Raw genomic sequence first — 18,647 nt, forward strand, 5'->3', positions numbered from 1 at the left:
ATCTATCTGCTCCCTGTTAATCGGGAACCTGCCCAGTTTTTGAACAATCAATACGATTGATGCAGAGGGCTAAATCCTGAAAACAACATGGATTTAGATGCTGGATACTTTGGACTTTGCCTTATAAGGATCTCTGTCCGAACACCTGTGATGATACTGAAGATTCCACCAATCTTCAGCAATGGCTTAAATTTATCTTGACTTCCTTCATTCCCTTTAGATTCCAAACGGTCATCTTCAATGTTCCCCTAGAACAATAGCTATTATTATGACCTCAAATTTGCTGCCTGTAACCTCAAGTGTATCTACCTCATGGTTGGCCTACTTATCATCACTCCCTTTCTTTAACACAACTCACCAGCTAACCTGTCGGAGAATAGAAGAATCTCTAAGCTCTTCAGCACCAGCAACATTTTACTCCCCCATATTTTTCCTTTATCCTTTCCTCAACTCTAGATGAAAGAATGAGCTGATGTGCGGATCTTTCACGATGAAATCTGCTCTCGAATAATTTTGATGAAAGATTGTTATAAACAATGAGAATCACCCCTAGTCTCAGTGTTACTGTTGGTTATGTTCAGGGAAAAGGCTACAATCCCTCAGATGGAGGACAACTCGCTTCCTGAACTCATTTGAACCCTTCTCTATAAGAACTTTTAACAGAAGTTTGGTGAATGGATGAAAATATGCTCTCAGGGTGGGATTCACTGACTTGATTATTTTAATGCATTGCAATAGCTTTTAATACATATTTAATTAACATTAGATCTCTGCGATAGGTTAAGTTTCTTTCTTTTGTTGTCTTTTTTTTTGAAAGACTGAGCAATGCTACCCAAAATGAATTTCAGTCTGAATTTCAATGTGGATAATAAACTGAAATTGAATTTAACTGAATTGAATCGAAATTAATGGAATTAAGGACTTATTGCTTATATACACTAAGGCCTCTATGCCTCCTATTTCATTTTCCTGCCCCTTTCTTCCCCTAAACTGACCCTCCTATCCAGCTTTATTCCATTGTTCTTATCCACACCTTCACCTCCACCCTAGTCAAACTCATAATATCCACGGAGACCATTACCTGCTCTACTGACCAACCATCTTCCAACCTCAACCTTGGTCACAATCATTCTCTGGCCAAATTGTAAGCTGTGTGTGCTCAAATTTCCAATTTGTACTGGGAGGGACTATGAGCCAAGAGTAATCGCTCAAGACAGCTCCTCATGAGCAGCTTGGATTCCTAAAATTGAACCCATCATTTAAAGATGACGCCTTAAGGAAAGCTTATTTTTAGAGCAACACAGCTGCAGATACTTCATTTCTGAGGTGGCATTTAAAAAAGACATGCCAGGAAAATCAACAGCCTTCAGATGATTCTACCAATGTGTTTCCACAGCTATTGTCCAATGATTCATGTTCATCTATAGCAAGGTCACCTACAGTAAACTTGAGTCATAGGGACAATTAGCAGCAAGATCTCCATTGTTATGTCTTGGGGTTCCCAGAAGGACGAAATAATCACAGTTATAGGTAGAAATGCTGGAACTGACATCAAATGTATTTCTCAGATCTCACCATGTGCTACAGAATGATATACTGTTAGCTTGGTGCACAGACTGTCACACAGTAGCGAGTGATGTGGCATCCTGGATACATGCATATAACAATATAGTTCTTAATTCTTCTCGAATAACATAACAATATAACATCCCTCTTTCTTTAAAAAATATAATGCCTCTATATATCAACATGGCTGTTCCAATCATTAACTTTTTATATATTATTCTAAACTACAGAAATTAACAATCAGCTTTTATAATTAAACTAAACACCTTAAGTGTCTTTTATAGCTTGTTCACTTTTCTCAAAAACATTATTCATGGTATAGCTTAGGTCATAGGAAGTTGGGCTTCCATCACGTAGATTCGGTATTCATCGCTTTCAGTGATGAGTTGACAAGGCAACCATGGCTGACAAGGGAAGTCAGAATATAAAAGCAGAGATGTGCTGCTGAGGCTTTAGAAAGCTCTGGTCAGACCACATTTAGAATATTGTGAGCCCTGTATTTGGGCCTTGTATCTCAGGAAGGATGTGCTGGCCCTGGAGAGGGTCCAGAGGAGGTTCACGAGAATGATCCCAGGAATGAAAGGCTTAACATATGAGGAACGTTTGAGGACTCTGGGTCTATACAACTTGGTGTTGCTGATGGCCTTTTCTACTTTCCAAGCTCAGGTGTAGGTCAAATATAGACTCTATTCCTTTTCATCCCCTTACCAGTTTCAGTCCCTATGACATGAGACCTTTGGAGTCTCTGCTTCAACAACAGCTTTTGCTCGGTTCCAGCTTTCATGATTGGATCATTTACTTCTCAACAATTCAAGCAAGGGCTTGGCATACTTGATGAAGTTTTGACCTCCTTCTCTCTGTGTATCAGTGAATTGTTGTCTAACTTCCTCCTGGTCATTTGGAGGACATATCTTGCTTGGCAAAGTTGTCTTGTACTCTCTGCCATTGAGTAGCTCTGCAGGCAATTTCATGCCAACCATGCGAGATGTAGCTCTGAAATATAATAAGGCAAGGTTTGGGTCTTCCTTTGTCTTTCAGTATTTCATGAGGATTCCCTTCATCTTCTGGATGTGTCTTTCTAAAATCCCATGTCCCCTTGGGTAATGTGGACATGGGGTAATGATGTTGAACACATACTGGTCAGTAAATTCCTTAAATTCCCTGGAGGTCAACTGTGTTCTATTGCCATGTATTACTCTTTCAGGGATTCCTTGCCCAGCAAACAGAACTCATACTATTGAGATGATTGTTATAGCACTCAAATCTTTTACCTATCTGATAAAAGGGAATTTTGAGCAATAGGCTGCAATTATGAGATGCCATTCCTGATTGTTTGCGAATAAATCAGAGTAATCTCTATAGCCATGCTGGCGCTTTACACAGGTGGTTCTTGTAGACCTGCTCCAGTGGATGATAATCACTCTCCCTCCCACTATGCACTTTACTTCATAGAGATATGTAAGGAATTTATATCCATACATGATTGCCAAAAGCTCTTTTTCTCTATTGGTCTTAGCTGATGTCAGAGCTTTGGATGCGACCGGTTTTCCCTCTTCCACAAGGGCTGATCCCAGTTCTTTTGTAGAAGCATTGACAGGTTTCTTTCTGTTGTTGTATGACAGACTTGTCTGCTTGCATACAACTCCTCTGAGTTTGTTGAAACACCTCTGTGACTCTGACCACTGGTACTCAACATCCTCTCTCATCAGCTCTCGTGGGTTTGTTCTGACATGTGAGGTATGAAAGAACTCGTACTGGACTGAGCCAAGGAAAATTCTCAGCTCTTTTTTGTCCTTTGAAGCTTCCATCTCAGAGATAGCTATGACTTTTTCAGGACCTCAGCTTGACTCCAATCAGGTGTGTAGACCATTCTGAAGGACTAACATCTCCTTCATTATGTATTTGTCTGTGTTTAGCTTGAAACCAACACACCTGGTCCTCTCATTGGCTTCATGTAGGTGGTAGTTATGATCATAGTCATCTATACCATAGATCTGAATATCATCAGCTATGCCAACTGCTCCTTTGCATCCTCTGTATGTCTTGTCTACTTTCTGCTGGAACACATCCTAGTTCAATTAAAGGCTAAAAGGTGGACACAGGAATCTGTATCACCCAAAAGGTATGTTAAATATTGTCAACAGCAATGGTTCTTCATCAACCTTCATATTCCAGTATCCATTTCTAGCATCAAGCGTGCTGAAAACATTTGCCTCCACATTGCATTGGCTCTGCTTTCGACTTCATCAATCAGTTCTTGACCTCCTTCACTCATACTGGCTTTGAAAGGTTTAAAATGCTGTGAGGGTTTTCCAAGCAATGAAGAAATGTTTCATTGTTTTTTTTTCTCCCCTGTATTTGACCATTTAACTTTTAAGTACACAAGCCTTAAGCTGCATAGGAAGCACAAATAAATGATTACAATTAGCCAAACTCAATAAGGTCAACTCCCCACTTGAGGTGCACATGTGCATTTGTGCAGACAGCAATCCAAGAGTTTGCCACAAGATCCCAGAATGGCACTACAGTCAATCTTAATTTTCTGGAAAAATATAAAAATTCCTGTTTGCAAGCCAAATAAAATCGAGTTGCTTTAATGTTCCCCTTAACTGCTGAATTCAGTCAGGCAGACACAATGAGCAAAGCTCAATCATCTGTCAGGCGTCATGGATGTGAATCATCTGATAATCCACTGCTGATAGACAAAAGCGAAAAATTAAGAAATTGCCTCTCATGGTCCAAACTGCCATAGCATTCTGGAGTGGGCGTTGATTTGATCTTTCCGGTTCTTAGCATAAACAAAATAAATATAAATCTATTTATTTTTGCAACATACAGGAAGGGAATTTTTTCTGTATTCCAAAAGCTTTTACCAACTTACCAATAGAAATGTTCTTCCATCATTTTTGTAATGGCTCTGGAGACCGCTCTTTCACCAGAATCCAAGTGTTTGTTTAGATTAACGCCCAATTTATCTTGAAGAAAATCAATAATGAATTCTGTGCCTGATACCTTTTGATGATTATATTCAATCCATGGCATCTTTCCTTGAGGAGAGAGTTTGCCATCAAAGTAATTCTAAAAGAAAATGAGAATAGCATTTTAGGAATAACTTGAATAACTACACACAAATGCCTTTTTATTAGTATTTTAGGTAAGAGGGAAACATACTTTTATCCTTCTGGGAGATACTTCCCAGATTTTTAGTGAAATAAGTACACTATTGTCTAATAGTTTAAACAGGTCCATAGCTTAAAGTTGCTTGAAAAATCAATATTAAACCGGCATTCCGAGAGAACAGCAGAATGGCTGGCATGGGAAGTGGTAACATTTGCACAAGATAGGGAAGAGCAGTAGTTTACTCTGCAGGAATAATGGTCTAAAATTGCACTCATTGTCTGGAATTCAGGTAGCTGATTTTCCATATTACACTGGGTTAAGTTTCATACCTATACCTTGATATCCTGTTCCAAACTTTGAATGTTTGATGTTAAAATGAGCTGTAAAAGTGCAAAATGTTTATATTTTCCGGCACCAACACCTTTACCATCACTAGCATAAACGTTCATCCAACAAGACCTTACACATAATCGCATATAGTTCTAACCCAGTCAGTCCTGTCTATAGGTCAGCTGTAGTTAGTCAATCATATCTGTCAGTCTGTTATATGTTGTCACCAATAATACTGCTAACTATGTATACCATGTGTGCTCTGCCCAAAGGCTCATTGCCTGCTAATGCTTCATGCTGAGCTGTTTTCTTGGCAGCTTTTGTCAGATATTTCCTTTCACTCTCAAAGGCAGGCAAGGAGGTAGGTAACAAGGCTACATCAGCTGGAATGGGAATTGAACCTGCACTGTTGCTATTATCCTGAACCACAAGCTAGCTATCTAGGCAACTGAGCTAACCGGCCCCATTGTTTATTAATTAATATTTACAATTTTGTTATTTAATTTTTGAATGACCCTGGACTGAGAGTGTTAAAGAAATTGCAGTCACAAAATTTGGATGCGTAGAGCAATATTTGCGAGCTATGGGTTGTCTTCGAATGATAACTGCAGCGAGCACACGTACTTCTTTTGGTGAGGGTGTAAATGCATGCGTAGTGAGGGTCTGATGAAAGTAAGCAGAGTTGGCAGATCACAATGGCAATCAGCGTGTAATATTAATTGATGCCAATGCTGCCATTTTGGAGCTCAACATGCCAGCTTTTGCCCTCTCTTAACCCCATAGCTGAACCTGCAGGAAGGACCCCCCATCCCACACCACTAGTGCTATCTAAAGGGATCATCAAATACTTTCAGGTTAGTTGCTGATTGATTTCTACCAGCTGTTGCTGCATTTGTAGAAGTGTTGGATGATTCCTAGAACTGTGTAAGGTTGCTAAATTCTAGAGGGAATGGTGTGGCACATGTTCTCTCCTTTATTCAAGGATTCTGTCAAAACTACTTCCTCCCAGGCATGGGTGCAGTAGTAGGCATTTTCATAAGACTACAGGATGATAGGGAAAATGAGAGGGAGCACAGGGAAGGTCAAGGTGCTGGAGGAGGAAGAGGGGGAGGAGGGCTCTCAGCAGGAGGCTATATCTGCCCAGGGTGCCAAGGTGGGCATCAGCGAGGAATATTGGGGTGGTGGGGGGGTTGGTGGTGACAATGTTCAATAGCACAACATAACACTACACAAACTAAATTGGTTCCACAGGGGAAGGCAGTGCCACTTCTGCTACCTCTGCTTTTCTTCAATGATATCAATGAGGAAATTTCATGGACTTCACAGGTAGCAGCCAGTCACACAGTCTGTCACTGCAGAAATGACATAAATCTGCATCGCAGCAATTAAAACAGGGTTATGGAAACATTCCCCCAATGTGTCAGACATTGGAATTTCACGAATGGCACCCTCATTGAAATTTGCCACCAGCTGCAGCACAACTCCAACCTTAGAGCAGGACAAGGACCACTTCGCCATTGGCTGTGAAGGTGATTGTGGCAATGAACCTTTATGCTTTGGGCTCCTTTGGAGCTAGAGATATCTGCAAAATCTCCCATGGTCATTCACTGTTGCATAAGGGAGGTAACTGAGGCTCTGTATTCCAAAAAAGCAGAACACACACTTGCCAAAGAGCAGCAGACAAAGTGAGCACACAGCTTCACTAAGCGTCCACATGTTGCTGGGTGCTACTGACTGCAGGCACATCATCAGTTTGTGAACACCCCACATGTGACCCCTGAGATTCCAATCCCCCAATGTCCAGCTAGTGTGCAATCACACACAGCAAATCATACAGGTCAATGCACAGTATCCTGGCAAAAGTCAAGGTGTGTTCATCCTGCAGCAGTTCACAATGCCAGCTGCATTTGAACCACCAGGACATACCAAAAGGGGGCAACTGGGAGACAAGAGCTATCCATTGATGACATGGCTTACAACTCTGCTATGTAACCCATGCATATGTGGGCAGATCAAGTACAATGAAGCCAATGGGTAGAATTTACCCAGCTCTTTGCTGGGGGGCTTAATGGTAGGAATGGGATTGGCAGGGCAGAAGGGGATGGGTGGCAGAAAAACAGAGGGGAGGCACTGTCAGGGATAGCTCCATGACATATTTCCACCATGGGGGCAGTTTCCCAGCAAGTGACTTCCCAGCAGCAGGCCAACAGGCTGACAGAGTAATGTTGAAGAGGGTGTTCCAGGTTTTTTCACCCAGTAACAGTGATATAGCTCCAAGTCAGGAGAGTGTGGATGTTTAAGCAGTGGATGGGGTGCTGATCAAGCTGTCTGCTTTGTCCTAAAGGTGTTGAAGTTCTTGAGTGTTGCCACACACATCCAGGCAAGTGGAGAGTATTCATCACACTCCTGACTTGTGCCCTGTAGATGGTGGACAGGTTCTGGGGAGTCAGGAGGTGAGTTATTTGCTGCAGAATTCCCAGCCACTAACCTGCTCACGTAGCCTTATATGTGGCAGGTCCAGTTCAGTTTCTGGTCAATGGTAATCCCCAGGATGTTGATGTTGGGGGATTCAGTGATGATAATGCCATTGAATGCCAAATGGAGATGGATACATTCTCCCTTGTTGGAGATGGTGGTTGCGTGGCAATTTTGTGGTGCAACTGTTACTTTCCATTTATCAGCCCAAACCTGAATATGGTCCAGGTCTTGCTGCATACACACACAGACTCCAATATAGTTCTAGCCCTGTGGCTGCAGCTCCACCCAAGTGCTCATCTGAGTCCTCTGCACGAGGCCTTGTGTGCAACCAAATCCTCTGGCAAGTTGGCACCTGTGCTACTCCGAGCTGGAGGTCACCAGTGCCTGCTGTCTCATGCAGGTCCTGCCTCTATGGCATTCTCTACATTGTATGCAGTGTTAGTCTCTTTGCTGGTGGCTGTGAGCGTGAAGTCAAGACAAGGTGTTTCTTCTTCACAAGTGTCTTCTTGGTCTTCTGTTTACTGATCTTCCACTACTAGACAGGTTGCAGCTCTTGGGTATCTGAAAGACAAGGCTCAAAGGGCAGGATTGTAGCTTGCGCAGGGAGGGAAAGCACAGGATTCATGCTTACACCATCTGAAGCTGGCAAATCAGAAGACATTGTAGGATCAGGGTAGGTGTATGTGAGAAGGTGATTAGGTATGAGGATGCTGTCATCTCCTATGGTTTCAGTTCCGCCACTGGCCATGACCTTACCCATGGCCACTCCAATGATGGTGAGCACTCTCTCCTCTATAGGAGTAAGGACATATAGGCACACCTATTCCCTGCTGGTTAGCTCCTGCTGCCTCTGAGGTCCTCCAAGGGAGAAGAAAATGTGTCTGTCTGAATGCTGTTCAGATTTTGCTGCATGCATTTTATAGCTGCTACGGGAAGGGAGTGGAATAGCAGATGCCAGTGAACGAATGGCCTTAATCTTAGTGGCAGAGAATCCATGAGCTCCACATGCTTGTTGCTGGTGAGGGTGGAGGAGACAGAGGAGGAAGGCTTAAGAAGACTTATGGGCTAAATGGTTTATAGTCTAAAAGTCTATTTTTATTCATGCAACAAAAAAAGGAAACTTTTGTACACTTTGTTTTTTAACATGTTACTTGGGTAAACAGCTACCTCATGTCACTTCTCACACTCTTTTTTGCTGTTTTGTCTTTTCTCCATTCCTTCTCCCCGTTGATTCAATTCAACGCGCATCATATGTCAATCAATCAGTGCTGAAAACCCTTCACCAGCTTGAACATCTTGTTCATTTGAGATTACCAACGATTGGGCTGGCTCTTCATTTCCGCTTGACTTTCTATCCACAAGTTCTAAGACTTCTTGCCTCGTGTGGGTGCTGTGGAGACCGGCACCTGAGAGCCATGCGCACACAAGGCAAGAAGGCACACATTTATTCCAAGGGAAAGGACTATTATACTAACGGCAACTGATTTCTGATTTAACTATAATCCTTTTCGCAGTCCACACTTTTGAGTTCTGTTTTAGTCATTATCAGCTATTGATACTTATTGATATTTATTGTTGTAGAAATCAGCTGTAATTCATGTTCTTCAGAGTGAAGCCCCTACATTGTGCTGGGCAGAGCGACGGGCCAGGCTGCTGCTATTGCCATTGCTATTCTCACGGGGCCTGGGCACCTCCCACCCTCTCCTTCTCTGCCAAGTCCTCCTCTCTATTCTCCACAGGCTCAGAATATCTACCGTGTCCCCCAATTCTGAGACCATGAACCAGACATGTCGTATTCCTGGACAACAGAATGTCCCAGTGGTAAAGAGGTACGACCTGGCTTAGGAGCTTCTCTGTGCACGTTTTCTTGCTCAGCTGCTAATGTGTTTGGTGGACTTCTTGAAACCTTCATGCAGGTCCCAATGTGTCTGCAAATCCTAGGTTGAGAACTCCTGGTGTAAATGGTTCCGTGAATTAGGTTGCACACTTAGTCAGGTATAATGTTTGTCATTTACAGCAGTGCTAACAGTTTATGCTTCAGTGCATATTAATGGGCTTCACTGCAGCTTAAAAAAATTACACTGAATAATTTTAAAGTCAGCACATATGGTACATTTATGCTAAATTGAACTGTACCAAGGAGTGGGAGGCATGGTGCTGGGAACTAAATGTCATTACCAAAGAAGATAGTGTAAATTTTTTTCTGAACCTGGCAAGGAGCCCTTGCAAACTGTGCAATTGATTGTGTTGCTTCCCAATTCAAAACAAAATGAAAATAGGAAGAAGGGATGGCTTGAGTGTCAGGTGGGGGTTGAGAGTCGGTTAGAGGGCACTCTAGAGCTGGTGAGGGATTCAAGAGTCAGGGGGATGGATAGTCTGGGCAAGGGCTCAAAAGTCAGTAAAAAGGAAAAACATTTAAGCAGTGTAATCTATTGCACTGGTTTTGACACCTGGAGAAATCAAGGAGGAATTTTTTCACAGTTTTAATTTTCTTTATTGGCTCAGGGCTATTTTCCCCTTGTCTTGTCTCTCTCAGGAGATTACATGGTGCAGCAGTGTTTGAGGGAAAATGTCTCATCATAATATTCCAGTCATCACGTGTATATGGCAGACCTAATAGATTAGCTGAACTTTTCCTGCTCATCATTTTCGCATGTTCATAAATATTCAACAGCAGCACCAACCACTCGTCCTTGGCACAGAATAGGATATGGCAGAATAGGATCAGGTTAGATTAGGATCTATATTGGAATGAACTATAATAACCTCATAATCCTGCACAGTCAACCTAGATCTGAAAAATGTGGTTTTCAATTCACTGTTGGGTATTAGCAAAAATCAGTAGGAAAGGCTTAAAGACCCAGCCGTGCATTCACTGGGCGTATTTGTCACCCGTAAGTGATACCAACAACAGTTCTGATCAGAAAGTGGCTCCAGATGTAAAAAAGCATTTATGTTCAAAGAGGCAGATGTTTACTTTATCATGTGCAGGAAAGCCTAGGTTCCAAAATTCCTTGGACCCTTTGCCTTTGTGGACAGAGGGTTTCCAATGTACTTGAAGCAAAGTTACAGAGGTACTTTGGCTGAGAGTCTGAAGCAGTTCATTTATGGAAAAGATATAAAGCCAGTGAAGAGTAGAATGGCTGTTGAATCATAGAATGATTACAGCACCGAAGGAGGATCATTCAGTTGTCATATCCTTGTCAGCTCCTAACAAGACCCATTCAGCTAATCTCACTCCCCTGCCCTTTCCCCACAGCCTTGAAAATACATTCTCATCAGATGCTTATCCAAGTCCCTTTTGGAAGCCACAACTGAATCTGCCTCCACTGCAATCTCATTCCAGATCCTCGCCAAATGCTGCATATAAAAGATTTTCCTCATGTTGCCTTTGGCTTTTTTCGGCAATCACCTTAAATCAGTGGTTCTCAACCTTTTTGCCAATGTGAACAGTGTCTCTCTTTCTACTCTGTTGAGACCAGGCTTGTCCAACCTATAGTGCACAGGCCGCAATCCGGCCCGCCATGCCTCTCTATCGGACCCATGGACCTGGTGCCCATACGTGGAATTGGCAGATCTGAAAGGAGCTGCTCCTCCTATCACAGGCTGTTCCTCTCCCTCGTTGGTGAGCCTACCAACAACAGATGTGGGAGGGAAACAGTCTCTGATTGGAGGAGCAGCAAGCAATGTGAAGTGGTTCCTCTTTTGTTTTCACAGCGGCACTTTGTCTGAGACCTGTTATTAGATATTGAGCAGCATGCAATTTGACCTGAAGTAAAAAACCAACAGCAGTCCTTCTGCAAGCTGCAGAATGTCAATATTTTTGTCTTTGCTTGTCTGTTAGCCATTGATACTCGGGTAAGCGGTTTATTGTACAGATGCTTGCCAACTGATTCACCAAACAGTTTTGAAGATTGATAAAGAAGCATGCAGAGAGTCATATAGCCTCATCTGGTATGATAACTACAATGTCAAACGGGTTATTTTTAAATTCGATGGGCACCTTATTGTTCCTGATTCACAAAGCACAGATTACAAGTACTTTAAATGTCAATGTACAAGTGGCCATGCTCTTTCTCTCTCTCTCTCTCTCTTCCTGCCACGCAAACACCAGCCCTTAAAGGAGCACAGGGGTCAAGATGGCAGAGCAGGCCGGCGAGGTCACGAGGAACAACAGTCACAGCAACAGCACCTGCCCGCCTGGCCCCCTGCCCACAGAGTGAGGAAGCACAGTTTGGCAGCATCCTTTCAAGTGAAGCAGCATTTCACTTGCATTTCCCCCAACTTAGTCTACTGCATTCGTTGCTCCCAATGTGGTCTCCTCTACATTGGAGAGACCAAACGTAAACTGGGCGACCGCTTTGCAGAACACCTGCGGTCTGTCCGCAAGAATGACCCAAACCTCCCTGTCGCTTGCCATTTCAACACTCCACCCTGCTCTCTTGCCCACATGTCTGTCCTTGGCTTGCTGCATTGTTCCAGTGAAGCCCAACGCAAACTGGAGGAACAACACCTCATCTTCCGACTAGGGACTTTACAGCCTTCCGGACTGAATATTGAATTCAACAACTTTAGGTCGTAAGCTCCCTCCCCCATCCCCACCCCCTTTCTGTTTCCCCCTTCCCTTTTTTTCCAATAAATTATAAAGATTTTCCTTTTCCCACCTATTTCCATTATATAAAAAAAAAACCCCACTAGAGCTATACCTTGAGTGCCCTACCATCCATTCTTAATTAGCACATTCGTTTAGATAATATCACCAACTTTAATTTTAACACCTATGTGTTCTATTGTACTATTGTCGTTGACATCTTTTGATGATCTGCTTCTATCACTGCTTGTTTGTCCCTACAACCACACACACCCCACCCCCACCTCTTTGTCTCTCTATCTCTCCGCCCCCCACACACACACCTTAAACCAGCTTATATTTCAACTCTTTCTTGGACTCGAACGCAAGTTCTGTCGAAGGGTCATGAGGACTCGAAACGTCAACTCTTTTCTTCTCCGCCGATGCTGCCAGACCTGCTGAGTTTTTCCAGGTAATTCTGTTTTTGTTTATCCTTCTCACCCAGCTGGGCAGGCATCCTGTTACACTCTCTCCATCTGTATTCATGCAGGACAAGCTGGCACACAACAAAAGGGAGAGGTCGCAGACTGGTGGAGGAATGCCTGATATCAAGGTCCTCACAGACTTGAAAATAGAGTCATCCAACTGGCCGGTGATGATCTGGACCGTTCCTGTGCTGACAGTGAGGATAGCGGCGCTAAACCAAGTGAGGACCCAGCAGTTGCAATATCTATCAGATAACCATGCTGTGAGTCATTTCTCTTGTTGCGCAGTCTCCTGCTATGCACTAATTCTCTCTCCTTGCTTTCACAGGCACATCTGGGAAGTAGCTGAGGGGGTCCATGAGCCAGGTCCTCAGCTTCAGCCCCAAGGACACCAGTCTGTAGAAACCGGCATTGAAGACATGTCACAGCGCTCATCCACATCCTCCACCAGCGCAGAGACACACACCTCGGTGAGACCTAGTTCTGGAATGGCCTCAGGTTCACAATCTGGTGAACACATAGCGCTGTCTGATCCACAACAGATGGCAGCAGGGACTCCTCAGGTTTCCAGCACTCGAAGGACTGCTGGAGCCCAGAAATCTGCTGAGTCTGAGGCAGGTGACCAGCCTCCGGGCTCAGTCATACCTCTGTTGCTGGAGCTGCAAAGGCAAGCTTGGGAACATCAGAAAGGGATGTGCACTGCACTCCTCAGATTGCAAGGCACGATGGAGGAGTCTGTCCGCCTTCAGTCTGAAGTGATGGTGCCGGCATGTCAACGCTTCAAGGTCAACACCGCTAAGGTGATGAGGCCTTGGTCCAGGACATCGATCCTGCACTGGTGCTGGAGCTGCACTCCATCACTGAGGCACTTGCTGACATCCATCAGTATCAACGCAAAGGGAAGGGCGTGTGAGGCTTCTGAAGCTCACTCCAGCTCCCCTTCCTCTCAAGGAGACAACCGGGGCCCTCGGACATCCACAGGGAGGAGGATCAGCAGGTGCGCACCCCGAGGCCATCCGCCCAGGCAACTCGGAGAGTGACTGGCCCATCCAAATCCCCTTTTCCTATGACCTCAGCAGCTCCAGCTTCACAAGCCGAGGAGGGTGCCACTACCACACTGCAGGACTCCAAGAGCAGGCCGGGGCCCTCCAGGTCTCAGCCCTCCAGAGGATGTCCATCAAGCTCATCACAGACAGCAGGGCGTAACAGTCAGTAGGCTGCCTTTGCCTCCACTGTGGCTCCTTATTATGTTGAGCAGTATTCCCGTCATCAGGTGTGAAACCTTACTTCATGCACAAACGAAGGCTACTGTCACAGTCCAGGGTCTCTCCCCTATGCAGAGTGTAATCTTTTGAGCACAGTGATTGTCCAGCTTCAAAGTCACTCTCTAGATTAAAGATGCATACACATCCATGTGGCTTGTGTTTGCTGCAAAAATCTCCTCCCCAAGCATCATTGGGCTCCGTGGTGCTCTCAATGTCTTTGAGGTGGGGCTGCCCCCCTCCCCCCCTCAATCTTGATGCCATTCCTGACAGGTGAATGTGTGGTGCTGAAAGGAACAGATGATGAAGCCTGTCAAAGGATGAAGTGCTGTTAAAGTTCATGTGGCCGCTGTTTCTCAGCAGCGCCTCAATGATGTGAGCCTCTTCACAGAGTCTATGTGCGATGCCCTCAGCCAGACTGGTGTCAGACATTCCCAGATGCAACGTGATGATCTCAGGAGTGTCCTCACTGCATCTCGTCATCATCCTCCTGGAACCTTGAGGCAATGAGGGCCTCATGACTCCTCTTGCCTCGTCTGGCAAGTGAAATGGCCTCATCGCCTGCATCCTCGCCTTCCAGGACCTCATCACCCCTCGTCCCCTTCGAGTTCCTCCTCATCAGAGGCGCTGTGCAGCTCTTGCATCTCCTCAGCCGCAAAGGTCCCGAGCAGATCCCTGGAAAGAGCCACTGCCGTAGGAATTGAGTCCAGTAGTAACTTTAACTGCCACTGGCAGTGGATGCCCTCTGAGTCCCTATGTTGCCAACTCCTGCAAGTGCAGGCATCGGCGACACTGGTTCTCACTCATCTGGAGGCAGCACATGTGCCATCTGTAGACCCTGGGTCTAGTGATGCACCTACAAGCAGCAGTTCTGTGGGGTTCATCCACTGTGTGCGGAGGAGGCCCTGCCGCCCCTTGGTCTTCAGGGTTCTGTTCCTCCCTTTGGAGAGCCAGGCACCTCTGTTGCATTCTCCTCCTTCTACTCTCCTGCCAATAAGCAATGAGGCAGGCAGAGGATCACCAGGTTCCAGAGACACAAGGGTCAGCAAATGTCTCCTAAGGACCACTCTTGGTCAAGTCATTGCCTGCAGCTGTCTCTCAAGGCCCCTTAATGCATGCCAGAACGCCAGGCCACCATATGAATGCCTAACGTTTAGTGCACATGATGATTCACCATGCCCCAAATCAGCATCGTCACACACCACATGACCAAGTAGAGACAACTTCAGCCATTCGACTGCATCCTGAACTCTCATCTCAGGCACAGTCATTTTCCTAACCCCAAAGCTTCACAGTCTGCTTGCACCATGAGGGTGACTTTCATTTTCAACTGAAACATAATGCAAGGGACTAGGAGTGCACCCCTCCATCGGTGTTAAATGGTCACCTTTCCCAACAGGATGCCAGGCTTGCCCAGCCGCACAATGGTTCTGCAGCACCAGAGCACTCATTCAAGTTTGAAATGTGCACGCAGGTGGTTAACAGTAGAGGAGCAATCATTGGCATAGTGAGCATTAGTGCTGCTTGAGTGGGCACAGTTGCTTGACTAGGCTGACACCAAGCATGTCAACTGTGCTCAAGCTAAACACTCTCAGCTGCAGTGGAGTGCTCAACTTTGACATGTTTTGTCATTTGCACATTTTCTTCCTCCCTGCCCCCACATGTGTTTGTGCTCATAGTTCAGTCAGTGCTGCCATGACCCCAGCACAGTTGCCTTTGCCCCAAGGTTGCCTTCTCCCCCTTCCCTTGGTACTGGCCCCCTTGTCTGGCACCATGCCAGCCAAGGAGAAGCCACTGCGGACACTTGCCTTTGCCCCTCCTGAATCCGCAGAACCACTGGGATCATTGCAAGCGCTGCGTAAAGTTGTGTTTACCCACCTTTGAGTTCCCTTCGAAGTTGAGGTCACCAGGTTCATGCCTTTTAAAGGCAGTTGTAAATCACGCCATTGTGGGATTTAAATTTGACGTAAGGGGATGATTCCGGCATGTGGCCACAGCAATTAAATGCAAATTGATTAAAATTAAGTTCCCGACATTCGATGGGGGGAAATGCGGTCTGCCATTGATAGGAGTAGACAATCACGTCCTGGATTTACGTTGTCAGGAAACACGACTAGGGCCTTCCTGCGAGATTCTCCTATCTCACCATCGAACATGCACGCGGCAAATGGGGCGGAAAATTCTGGCCTCTGTATCTGAGTGTGTGAGTCTGTGTGAGTGGGTGAGTGAGTGTGAGTCAATGATTGTGTGAGTCTGAGTGTACAAGTGTTTGACCCTGGGCAGAATCTTTAGGTTGGTGAGCGAGGTGGGGGGGGGGGGTGGGGCCAACTCGCCTACACGTAAAGTGAGGCGGGATGACATCGGGCAGAACTTCCGACGTCACCCCGCCTCATTTCAATTTTCAGGTCAGCGGGGGCACAGCCGAATCAAGTGTGCACCCACCAACCTGTCAATGGCTAACTGAGGCCATTGACAAAGTCATTAAGCTCATTAACGGGCCTGCCTGTCCAACCTTAGGGTTGGCGGGCAGGCCAGGAGCCCTGGCGGCCTTCAGAAAAAGCATGAAACCTTATTCACATGCGGGATGAGGTTTCATGAGGGTTTTTTAAAAATTTAATAAATGCTTGATTTAAAGTGACGGACATGTTCCAACTCATGTGACAGTGTCACATGAGGGGACATGTCAGGGAAATTTTGTTCTTGTACCTTTACCATTTTTACATTTGGAGCCGATGTCCCTGAGGCAGCACTTAGCCTCAGGGAGATGAGTGCGCTCTTTCACACGCATGTTGAGGGAATCCACCCCCCCCACCTGCACAGGGAGCGCATAGCGCTTCCTGGCAGATGTTACGCTGGGCCCCCACATAAAATGGTGGTGCGCCCCCAACTGGGGGTGCCAATCGGAGGCGCGCCTGCCCACGCCTGCTCCTGCATTTCCCCCTGATGGGGGGAAAATTCTTCCCCCTGTGTGTTTGTGAGTGAGTCTGTGTGTGTAAGTGGGTGAGAGCGAAAACCCTGAAGCTGGAAGTGAGCCTGACACACATACACCCTTCCCCTCCTCCCCCTCCTCCCTCCCCAAAAACCTATCCACAAAGCAGGCTGGGAGAGGATGAAAACCCACGCTAAAAGGCAACCTGCTTCCAACTCCCGCTTTCATATGAATTCCACTGAGGCCACCTCGGGGTGTGTGCCACCAGGGACGAACACAAGGTCAGTGTTAGTTAAACCCAACTCCTTAGCTCAGCCCTGGTCCCCTCCCCATTTTCTGGTGACCAGGGCTTGGGACCTAGTCTGTCTCTCTAGCTCTGCTTCTTAAGTGAAAAGGCAAAAAAGGTTTTATGGTTAGCTTTGCTGCTTGGCAGTTTTTAATGGTCATTTTTATTAATTATTCATTTTTTAAATTATTGACTTATTGCTTTGACATTGTTTTTTTTAAATTCATGTTTAATGTTGTGCCAAACCTTATCTTTCCAAAATTTACTCATCAGTCCTTTGTGAGAAAAACATTGAAATGTGGCCCCTCACGTGAAAAGTTTGAACAAACTTCATAATCTTGTACCCTTCTATCAAATTTCCTCTCAATCTTCTCTTCTCCATGGAGAACAACCCTAACTACTCCAAGCTATCCACATAACTGAAGTGCTCATTCCTGGAACCATTCTCATAAACTTTTTCCACACTCTCTCTAAAGCCTTCAGATATACTTCCAAACATGAAAACCAAACATGCATTTTATAAAAGGTCACCGTAACTTCCTTGCTTTTGTACTCTATGTCTCTATTTATAAAACCTGGATCCCAAATGACTTTTTAACTACTTTCTCGACCTATCCTGATGTGTACTAGTTTTGAGATGTAAAAAGAGATAGAGTGTATTTACACTTTTTGAATAGAGCATTCAAGAGAGTGACTGAAATCTGGCACCTAGCTAGCAGAGACCAAACAATATGTTTATATTGATAATAAAATTTGTACCATTAAAGGGGTTTTATTGTTTTATTGAAGAGGCTGGTGATACAATGAGAATTTACATTCAATGAGCTGTGCTACGTATAACTTCAGCAGTTTTTAGGTGTAAAGAGCAGAAGCAATGAAAGATCAAAGTGGCTGTAACCCTACAACTGTCCCCACAGGAATCAAAGTGAAAGGAACCTCATTTTGAATTTATAAGGTGAAAATGCTTTGCCTGGTGTCTGGCTAAGTCTATGGGTTGCTGTTGCCTTAATGCAGATTAGTTTAGGAATTTGTTAAAAATTATGATACTTGTAATTTGTAGCCATGTATATGTATTTAACTTGTGTAAGTTAATAAAATGTTTCATTTAGTTTAATATAAAGCCTCTCGAGAGCTGGTGGTCTGATTCCTGAATTTAGAGTTGCATCTCAAACATACCACTTGAAAATATAGGTTATGACGGTTGTTTAAAGTTTCCCTCTGGGATTTTTAAATAACTCAGCTTACCAAAAGGCTGTCTCATAACAACTGGGGGTTCCTGCCAAGATAATACTATTTCAAATTTCATGATTGGTTTGGAATTGGTGAATCTTAAGGTTACGAATACAAGAAGCACTTTGAATTCAGGAGTTGGTGAAGTATTTTAGAAGTGGTGAGACTGCAAGATGTCTTTGGCAATTGCTAAGGCTTGTCTGGGAGTAGAAGAGATAACTCTGATTGGGTTGCAGAAAATAACCAAAAGTAAGCTAACGGAGTTTGCAGATAAGTGAAACTTTGGGTTAACTGAAGGGGTGAGGAAATCAGATATAATTAAAAGTATAGCACGGCACCTACAGTTGGAAGTGAAACTGACACTAGTGAGTAACAGCAGGAGGTAGTGAGA

General features: G+C 44.7%; 1 protein-coding gene across 1 annotated transcript in view; it reads right to left on the reverse strand.

Annotated features, from left to right (window-relative positions):
- faxcb (failed axon connections homolog, metaxin like GST domain containing b) overlaps window positions 1-18,647 on the reverse strand; it is a 97,524-nt gene that overhangs the window by 46,070 nt on the left and 32,807 nt on the right. Inside the window, exon 3 of the mRNA XM_041188401.1 lies at window positions 4,448-4,644. Within this exon, the coding sequence (XP_041044335.1) occupies window positions 4,448-4,644 (197 nt within the window). The remainder of the gene's footprint in view (window positions 1-4,447; window positions 4,645-18,647) is intronic.

Source organism: Carcharodon carcharias, chromosome 5, assembly GCF_017639515.1.
Source record: "Carcharodon carcharias isolate sCarCar2 chromosome 5, sCarCar2.pri, whole genome shotgun sequence".
NCBI classification, from domain to species: domain Eukaryota; kingdom Metazoa; phylum Chordata; class Chondrichthyes; order Lamniformes; family Lamnidae; genus Carcharodon; species Carcharodon carcharias.